The sequence below is a fragment of the Telopea speciosissima genome, chromosome 1 (genome assembly GCF_018873765.1).
Source record: "Telopea speciosissima isolate NSW1024214 ecotype Mountain lineage chromosome 1, Tspe_v1, whole genome shotgun sequence".
NCBI classification, from domain to species: Eukaryota; Viridiplantae; Streptophyta; class Magnoliopsida; order Proteales; family Proteaceae; genus Telopea; species Telopea speciosissima.
This window is the reverse complement of record NC_057916.1, coordinates 59,647,369-59,657,619: the sequence shown is the minus strand read 5'-3', so window position 1 is coordinate 59,657,619 and position 10,251 is coordinate 59,647,369. Positions and strand designations below refer to the sequence as shown.

Here is a 10,251-nt window from a genome sequence, read left to right as displayed (position 1 = left end):
GGAAGGCCTTGTCTGTGGCAAGTCAGACGTTTTGGCCCATTTCCTCTTCCTTGCTGGTCCAAACTTGCTGTAAGGACTCTAGGTGTTTTACTTGCCCTTCTGCTTTGCAATGGACTCACTTTTACCAAAAAAAAAACAGAAGTTTTGAACATGGAGGAATACGGTTGGACCGTTAGACCTCAGCCCGTCGGTGTCATTTCGCCCTAGTTCTCAGTTCCTCGCCGCCCTATTTAACCTCGCGAACTCCCAGCTTGAATTCTCTTTTGGCGAGGAGGGTTCAGTTATTCCCTGTTCCTCTATCAGCAGTTCTCCTTTCTCGACTTACATCTCGGACTCCAAGCTGTGTCACTGCTAAAGCCTAGCTTCAGCAAGCTCAAACGCTGTCTCACCGAACTCTGAGAGGCTTGAGAATTAGTAGCTCAAATGGGAATTCCTTCATTCTATAGATGGCTTGTCCAAAAATACCCGCGTTCAGTCTCAGAAGTCATAGAAGAAGTTCCTCCCGTCGTTAATGGAGTTCGTGTACCGATTGATACGAGCCTTCCGAATCCGAATGGTGTGGAATTTGACAATCTCTACCTCGACATGAATGGCATTATTCACCCCTGTTTCCATCCAGAGGACCAGGTATCTCTTCAAATTTCTCTTTTCCTTATGATGTGAATTGATGAATTGATTTTGGTTGTGTTGTTGAACTTTTTCTCTATTTACTTGATCCATGTACAGCCGGCACCGAAGACGTATGAAGAGGTTTTCAAGAATGTTTTTAAATACATTGATCGCATTTTCTCAATTGTTCGACCGCGTAAACTTCTCTACATGGCAGTTGGTGAGTGAACAGCCTTTCCAGGATCAGTGTTTTCTATTTCACTTGATTTTCGTCGTTTCAGTTATTTAAGTGGTTTTGTGGCGTTGATGGTGCACAGATGGTGTTGCACCACGGGCTAAGATGAATCAACAGCGTGCAAGGAGATTCAGAGCTGCTAAAGATGCGGCAGATAAAGTGAGTTTGACGTTCCTGTCCGTCATTAGTTGAATGTAATAGAGAGAAATTATTGACATAGTTTCTTTTAGTTCAGTGTCACTGCTGATCGCATTTGTGTTGTTGCCATTATGATTACTAATGTTGTTTGATAATTTAAATTGTAACTATAAATTCAGGCTGCTGAGGCAGAAAGGCTGAAAACTAAGACAATGGATTCGAATGTAATCACACCCGGAACGGAATTCATGGCATTACTGTCTTCGGCTCTTCAATATTACATACACCTAAGAATGAACACAGATCCAGGGTGGCGGGGCATCAAGGTATTCCTATACCCAGTAGTCAGTCTTGCTGTTTATCTCTCGCAGAAGAGTGCGGGGAGTTGGTTTTTAGATGTATAACTGTAATGTGCTAAAATTTTGAAGGTCATTCTTTCGGATGCGAATGTTCCCGGTGAGGGGGAGCACAAGATTATGTCTTACATTCGCTTGCAAAGGAGCCTGCCAGGATTTGACCCTAACACACGACATTGTTTGTATGGCTTAGTATGCATCTTTTCCACTTTATCTTTGTGGGTTGGTTATGCTGGCAAGTTTTACTTCACCTAACTCTTGGCTTTATGATAGACATTTATGTGTTCTTTGTTGTTGTTTTAGGATGCAGACTTAATCATGCTTGCTTTGGCTACCCACGAAGTACACTTTTCGATTCTGAGAGAGGTGTGTAGGGAATTATTTTCTTATAATCTACTGTTGTACTCATACTAATTAACTATGAAATGCAATCCTTACCACATGAGCCTGATTTGTGTGTCTTATTTAGGATGTCACTAAGTTTAGGGTAAAAGATACGAATGCAAAAAATGGGAAGTGGTCATCACAAAGGGATCAGAAGAGACAGCGCAAGAAGTTGACGCAATCGAAAGTGAATAGTGTGAATATAAATGATGGCATCTCGACACTGCAATTCCAGGTTGGTTTCCTCATATAAAGCTGAAGGAGATAGTTTATTCTATGGATGAAAAACTCTAGTAATATTATGTGCAAGAAAACTAGCTACCAGCACTGAGTGCTTACTTCCACGGAGACTTAAATGTTTTAATATAATTTTACTCACATTGTACAAAGGTTACCATATCTGAACAATTTCATAGGTATACATGTAATTTTCTCCTGCTGGTTGTTTTATTGCTGCTTGAAATGAATGCTCTCGGTGATTTAGGATTCAGGATTAATAAGGGCATTGTATGAAGATTGTGATCCCATAACAATCTCTCATGTATAAATCATGAACTGCTGTATTTTAGGTTTGGCTTCAAAAAGGACCTGAATCTTCCTGTCCCCTATCCTCACCTTAGTATCGATGAATTTTTTATGATTTTTTAAATAAAAAATTATAAAAAATACTAAATGAAGTTGAAGTGATCCAATCTCTTGCCAAGACATTCTTTGCAGTTGTCTAAGCCATCCGAAATTGGTTTTGTGAAAAAATTCAACAAAATGAAATTTTCACGATTTTTTAAATAAAATCTGCGATTTTTTAATACTAAAAAATTAATAAAAAAATAAATATATATGATAAATTAATGAAATTCCCCCCCCCCCCCCAAAAAAAAAGAGGAACAAGTTGTGTGATCCATATGCTCTTTGTGATGGTCTGATTATATATTTTCCTTTTTTGCAACCGTTTTCTTATTTATTAAATAAGATTTATTTGTTACTGACATTTTTATAGGGATTTCCGCATAGGCTGGACCAGCACTGGGTACTCACAGTGAAATTGTTGCTTTTCAAGTGAGCTACATTCTAGGGGTTTATTGGAATTTGTTTCCCATGCCAAGTTTATTATCTGATGTAATTCAGGGTGTTCTTGTTCTTTCTAATAAACTGATAGTTTTTCAATGTACATATATAATAGCTCTTTTTTCCCCCCATTTTGTCATTGCAGTTCCTCAATATTTGGATTCTCAGGGACTACTTGGAACATGACATAAAAATACCAGATCAAACCGTGAAGGCAGACTTTGAGCGTCTTATTGATGATTTTGTTTTTATGTGTTTGTTTGCTGGAAATGATTTTCTACCTCATGTCCCGTCATTGGAAATCTCTGAGGTTTGTGTAATAAGTATTCTTATCTTTAACGCTTATAGATACTTGTCTTTTAATTTCCATGTGCCACGTTTCTTGAGGCAGACTCTGTCTCTGTGGCTCCCTCTACTTTTGGTTATCTTCTTCTAATGATGACTGTATATAATAAGAGAGAAAAAGCTAGCCGTTTTTAGATTATATTAGACTTAATTATTGAAGTTCATTTCTCATGCTAGTGCCTACTGTATACATTTGTATGCCGAAAAATTCTGGTATCACTGTGCTGTGCAACTTCACATTGGATGTTGTACAACTTTTGAAGTTGAATGCACAATTGGGGTTGGACTCTTCAAAACCATTCATATTTTGTTGATATGGTACATTTAATTGTATGTGCCCTTCTGTGTTTGCATATACACTATCTTTTTTGTAAGTTGCATGCAAGGTGTCAAATATTGTTATTGATCAGCATATCGGAAGGGTGGTTTGAAGTGATGTCTCAGTGATATAACGGAGAAACGCTAAGAGATGCAAGATATGTTTGGATATGCCTTATTTATGATGGATATGCTTAGGAAACATGCAAGATTGTGTTTTAAAGCATAGTACACCAAATATAAGCAATATATATAGATACATCGTATATAAATATTAGAACATAGTGCTACTAGTCAAGTGCATTCAAATAATAATGTATAAAGGTGGACGAGTCTACATTTCTAATACCACTTAGAATTTCTAATATTCATCACACAAGATAGTCATTCAACTCAACCAGCGTTCTAAATCTTGGTTTCGAGGCCGGTTTCGATCAGGCCCAAAACTGAGACGTGTTGGATCTCATTTCGAGGTTTTGACCATGGGTTTCGTTTCGGCCAGGCCCAAAGCCAAGACAACTCGGAGTTTTCGGTCAGTTTCGACCAAGATTTAGTTCCATGAGCTCAACTTAGTCGAGCTCCACTTTATCCCAACACTCATGATAGTCACTCCCCCCCTAAAAAAAAAGCATATTTTAGATTCTCAAAATAAAAACATTTTTTTTTGAAAAAAAAAAAGTTAGATTTCGTCCAAGCCATACATCTCTCCTCCACATATAGTTTTCATAAAATCTCAATCCATATAATTTACCACCTCTTTTTTTAATTTCCTAAAAATGTTTAACAATTAAAAAGTACAAAATGTTCAAGAATATTTGAAATTAAAGAGGATCATAGATCCTTATCCACATAAATTTCATGAAAAAGTTTAACCCAATTTCATATAATTTTCAACATATTTTCCTTTATTTTTCTTCTGTTCTTATTTTCCCAAAAAAAAATAAAAAAAATTAAAAGAATACAAAAAATCATAAAAAACCTGAAAATCCAAGGGATCCTAGTTCTCATCTTCCTCATTAACATATAATTGATCCACCCAATAATCATGCATATATCACAACAAAATCAAAGTTTTTCTCCCCAAAAAAAGCCATTCTCAGTTTTGGGGGAAAATCAGCAAATTCTTTCCAAATCCATGCAAGAGTACAAGTTTGATGCATGCATAAAAAACTTGAAAAAGAATAGTTTATGCAAAAAAATGAAGATATGGAATCTTATTTCAAAGCATGTAGTCATTGCAAGAATCTAAGATTTCTTGCTATTTGATCTCAAAAGTTGAAGTTTGATCTTTCTATTAGACTCAAAAATTTTCCGCAAAAGTTGAAGTTTGGTACCTTATATATATGTATGTTTGTATTTCCCCCCCTCTAATATATCATATTGGCATGTTTCATATTGAGCCTCTATAACACTAAATTTCATGGTTGCATTGTGCAAGAAAAGGGATTTTCTACATACAGTGTGCCCAGCTGAGATGAATTTATTTAATCTATGTATCTGATTATTTGGTTTAGAATGTTCAAGAAATCAGGGTGTGTGACAAAACACGAATAAGACGGTGTATAGATCTGGATTTAAAACGCCAGAATTAAGATTAAGATTTCTGATGAAGAAATAGATCCAAATAAAACGAACAGTGGAAATATGTATCTTTGTTGACTGAAAAGAAAGCAAATTAGAGTGCCAGTCACCGGGAACAGCATATTATGTTTGACTATTCCTTCTCAAAGTTGTGCAATTTCAATAACCATAGCCTTTTAATGTTTTGCAATTTTTGTAAACAAAGTCAACTTGAACACCTTTCTTAGTCCATTGCATATCCAAGAAAGGGTGGCATTGCCTAGGCGACGTCTTTGAAACTATGGTTGTTGTTGTTTTGTTAATGTTAAACTTTTCTGGTTGTTGCATATACAAAGAGAGAAATAAAAACCTTTGGTTCTTTTTCTGTGGTAGGGGGCGATTGACCTGCTTATGGCTGTCTATAAAAGGGAATTTGTACGAATGGGAGGTTATCTAACAAATTCTTTTGAGGTGTGTAATAATATTTTTTGGTTCATTTTCTTGGACCATAGTAGCTTATTTGTCTTTTGTTTCCTTTTTCTTGAATTATGTCTAATTTTTTTTCCCCCATGTTTCAAGCTCAATGCCATTGTTTGTACGTAGAAATATTGACCATGAGTAGAATCTTTCCCACCTATTTCTAGAAAAAATCATGCTTTCTTGAGAGATACATTCTATATTTCTTTGTGCCTGATTGCCACTAGAAGAAATTCATACTGTGATGAGAGATACATTCTGTATGTTTTGTTGGTATAAAAGCTTATATATCTTTTCAGGTTGTTGCTGTGCATTGAAGTCTTTATGTACTAACATAAGAGGGGATTTTATATATCTATATTCATTTGATCAGAATCAAGAAATTTTCATCAAAGAGAAAGGAGTGACGAACAAAAGGGTGGGGGGAATTGATAATGCAATCTAAAAAATCCAGATTATAGATCTCAGATGCAAGCAAGCTAATGTAGAACTGTATTTTAGCATCTGAGAACTATATTCATTTGATCAGAATCAAGAAATTTTCATCAAAGAGAAAGGAGTGACGAACAAAAGGGTGGGCGGAATTGATAATGCAGTCTAAAAAATCCAGATTATAGATCTCAGATGCAAGCAAGCTAATGTAGAACTGTATTTTAGTAATAAAAACAGTATCAAAACAGAATCTTTTCTCCGAGAATAAAATTCCAGATTATGAAGAAGTATCATAAATCAAAATCAGGTGGTTAGATGGCCTCCAAACTCAAATCATGTTCAGCAAACAATGAGCAGAATACTTGCTGAAAATCTTAGATCAATCCATGGGCTGGATCAAAAGATATGAGGCAATCCTAGTAGGACTAGGAGAGGGGTCAAACAGTAATTTCACCACTCAAAACAGAATTCCAAAGAGGGATAGATAGATTAATCGATCCTGAATATGTGGTATAAATCTCAGCAATATCAGAGTAGTAAAACCAGTAAATCGATAATATTTACAAAGACGGAATTTCAATTTAAGAGATATGGGCAGAATAGGGAAATCACAATTATCTGCAGATCAGCAGGTCAGATCTGAGAGAAATTCTGATCAAGTTCCCCTAGAACAGTAAAGAACAACTCCTCTATATCCCCCCCTGTTCCGGTCATGGAATAGATGAAATAAATCAAAAAATGGATTTTTGTTCAAGAATGAAATCTTATTGGAACTGTCCATATCCGGTTCATCCTTCGGAACCATATCACACCCCGGATCTGATGAAATAGGATGAATTGAGACGGTATTTTGTAAATACGTAATTATCTTGAATATATCAACCATTTCTTTATTTTCCGATCGCCTGGAAGGGACAAAAGAATGGAAATGCTCTAGATAGAAATCTAATATTTTGGAATGGAAACAACGTAAGGAACTGTGGTAAATTTTGGAATGAGAACAAAGATGTTGATAGAGATAAATTCATTAACATGAAATTGAAGTTCTTTCTTTGGCCCAATTATCGATTAGAAGATTTAGCTTGTATAAATCGCTATTGGTTTAATACCAATAATGGTTCTACGTTTGAAGGTGTTCTAATGGCTAGATTCTTTCAACTCAAATTCATGCAAAAGAACACTTGTATATGAATTCCTGATCAGATTAGGAATTGCCAAAAATTCAGAGCAGTACTTACTTGTTATTGGATGAAGGATTATGGAAGAATAAAGAACAAACAAAAATTAAACACCCGGGCTTCACACTGCAAGGTGGTTCGATTGGATCAAACACCTATCTCAGCCTTAATCATACATAAGGAACCTGAATAGAACGCAAGGGGTTCTTCACCAATAGTGGAGAGCAATAATAGCTTTTCATTAATCAAAATTTGTGTACAATGCTAGGCCCCCTTACAAACTTATATAGAAGACTCAAAAAGAGACTCCTAGACTAAAAATGAAAGACCTAACTGAAACTGACTAGAAAACTGAAATAATAAATGACAAATAGGACTGGACTAATAAAATCCTAATGTAGCCTTACTAAAACACTTAACAATTAAAATAAAGAAATAAAGATACTTAACTAAGTAATCCCGTATGCCTAGCCTCTACCATATTATAGGCCCATTAAAGTGGCCCATTACAAAGAAAACCCATTGGACTAAAGGGCCAACATGTATAGAACCCAACCCAAGGCTTATTCCTATTAAAACAACCCCATTTTGGTTTGGTTATGTATCTGCATCACCAGTCTAATAATCAAATTTGTGATCAGATCTAAGAGAAGCAATTGCGTTGTTAGGGAAAAAACTCAGATCAATGGAAGGGTAAGGAAGAGAGATGAGATCGATCTTCTTGGGAGAAAGAAGAGACAAGAATAGAATAGAGCAAGTTGACTATCAGAGTATTCGCTTTGTCACTAGAGGACAGAGGCACACTTTATTTATAGATTGAAAGGAGACTACAGATACGGAATGCAAGGTGGAGATGACTCAGCTCCACCTTAGCATACACAAGATACATCGAACCTGGACAGATACAATGAACCTGGACAAATACATACCCATTAACACTCCCCCTCAAGTTAGCGCATATATGTCTTGCATGCCCAACTTGCATACTAGAGGGTGAGACACCTTACAATGGGGATCTTTTGTGAATACATCAGCTAACTAATTTTCGATGGTGACAAAAAGGATACAAATGGTGCCTTGTTCCAGTTTTTCTTGGACGAAGTGTTTGTCGATCTCGATGTGTTTGGTGCTGTTATGCTGAACTGGATTATGAGCTATGCTGATTGCTGCTTTGTTGTCACAATATAGGCGCATAGGTGTTGCAAGTTGCAACAGCTATTCCCAAATCACTTTAAGCCATATTAGTTCACAAACTCCTTGTGCCATTTCTTGGTACACAGCCTCTGCACTTGATCAGCAATAGAAGGAACTCGCACATTACCCTTACCAGAGACAGAAGAAAGGGAACCATCAACAACCCTTACCTTGTCCCGGCCAGAGCAAATGGAGTAGGAATCATAGTACTGTGACATACCAGTCATGTGATCAGAGGCTCCAGAGTCAATAATCCAGGTGGGTGCAGTAGGAGGAGCAGACGAGACCTGCAGAGCTGAGGCAGAAGTAGTAGACCCTCCAGAGGTAGAACCAGTAGCTGACCCTCCAAGGTGAGACATCAACCGACGGAGGGCTGTAATATCCTCCTGTGAGAGGGAATCAGGAGCTGGCTGGGGTCCAGGTGGCTCAGACTCAGATGTCACAGAGTGAGCCCTAGCTCCCCCTCACTTGCCCCTACGGGCAGTAGATGAACCACCACGCATACCAGGGGGCTGTCCATGAAGATCCCAACACCGGTCCTTGGTGTGTCCAAGCTTGCCACAATGATCACATTTGTATCTCTCACGGTGATCGCCATGAGGTGGCCCTTGGCCTTTCCCCCCACTTTTCCAGTCTCTGTGGGAACTAGAAACAAGAGCAGACCTCTCTGTTGATGGTGCAATATCCATAGTGGTTCTCCTGGTTTCCTCACTTTGCAAATAGCTGCACATGTCATCCAGAGATGGAAAGGGAGATCTCCCTAAGATTTGCAGGCGAAGAGGCTCATATTCAGGGTTAAGACCACCAAGCAAAATAAAGATCCTTTCCTTTTCTTGGCTCCTGTAGACCTTTGCCTGATCATCAGAATTAGACAACTGGAGATTGTTATAGTGATCATATTCCTCCCACAAGCTAATAACAGAGTTGTTGTACTCAGATATACTCCTATCACCCTGTTTCATATGAATGATCTTTTGGAGAATTTGATACACTTTCGTTGAATCTCCAACTCTATCAAAAACTCTGGATACACTGTCCCAAATATCTTTTGCAGTCTCCTTACTCATAAACCTCCGACCTATCTCAGGTTTCATAGAGAATATTAGCCAAGTCATAACAGTGGAGTTCTCAGTCTCCCACTTGAGATAGCTTGTATTGGTTGTAGCAGGAGCAGTGATAGACCTAGTAATGTACCCCAACTTTCCTCTACTGCGTAGGGACAACTTCACAGAACGGGACCAATCCAAATAGTTGTTATTGTCCAACTTCACAACTGAGATCTGGGTGTTGGGGTTGTCAAAGGAAACCATGGTTGGGAAACCACTACTTGGGCTGCCGGCTGTAACTGGTCCACTGACCTCAGAATCTTGTCCAGACACAATGGACATAATGGGCAAACACTTCAACAATCAATATAAGTTGTTTGCGCAAGCGGGAAGTATACCCAACCCAAACAAGGAGGCAAACCACTACACAAATGGTACTCAATCAACCAAACCACTAGGCTGAGACCAAGCCTAAAAAACAAGAAGCATATAGAGAGCAAAAAATTGCATAACTCAAACCTAATTCTTTTAGCAGCCAAGAACCTTTAGTCCATAACACCCAATAAATGTATCAAGATGCAATGCATTCCATTCTCAATCACATTCAGTCATCCAATACAGCAAGCTTCAAAGAAGGCAAAAAACAGAGCAGTCGATACCAGTATAGCAGCAAGGAAAAATCAGTAGCAGTCCTCTTATCCTCCACCTTCAAGAGCAGGCTCTTAGGGCTTCAAGAAGGCACTCCCATACGACATAAATGAGACAAGTTCCAAGGCCAGCCAAGCTGCCAAAGGCAGAATCGAATCCGAGACAGTCCAAGGCTGGTGGAAAACAGGGTTTGCATCCAAGATTTCAAAACATCTGGAAGCTAAGTAGCATTCCTTTCAAAAAACAACAGATTAGGGGTCTGAAAC

The 10,251-nt window shown here is 37.9% G+C and overlaps 1 protein-coding gene across 1 annotated transcript in view; it reads left to right on the top strand.

Moving 5' to 3' along the window:
- Positions 1-380: 380 nt before the first annotated feature.
- The window catches only part of LOC122651977 (5'-3' exoribonuclease 4-like), a 60,213-nt gene continuing 50,342 nt past the window's right edge, over positions 381-10,251 (top strand). Inside the window, exons 1-9 of the mRNA XM_043845582.1 lie at positions 381-627; positions 727-829; positions 927-1,003; positions 1,162-1,308; positions 1,411-1,530; positions 1,642-1,704; positions 1,808-1,957; positions 2,933-3,097; positions 5,404-5,481. Of these exons, the coding sequence (XP_043701517.1) occupies positions 424-627; positions 727-829; positions 927-1,003; positions 1,162-1,308; positions 1,411-1,530; positions 1,642-1,704; positions 1,808-1,957; positions 2,933-3,097; positions 5,404-5,481 (1,107 nt within the window). The 5' untranslated portion in view covers positions 381-423. The remainder of the gene's footprint in view (positions 628-726; positions 830-926; positions 1,004-1,161; positions 1,309-1,410; positions 1,531-1,641; positions 1,705-1,807; positions 1,958-2,932; positions 3,098-5,403; positions 5,482-10,251) is intronic.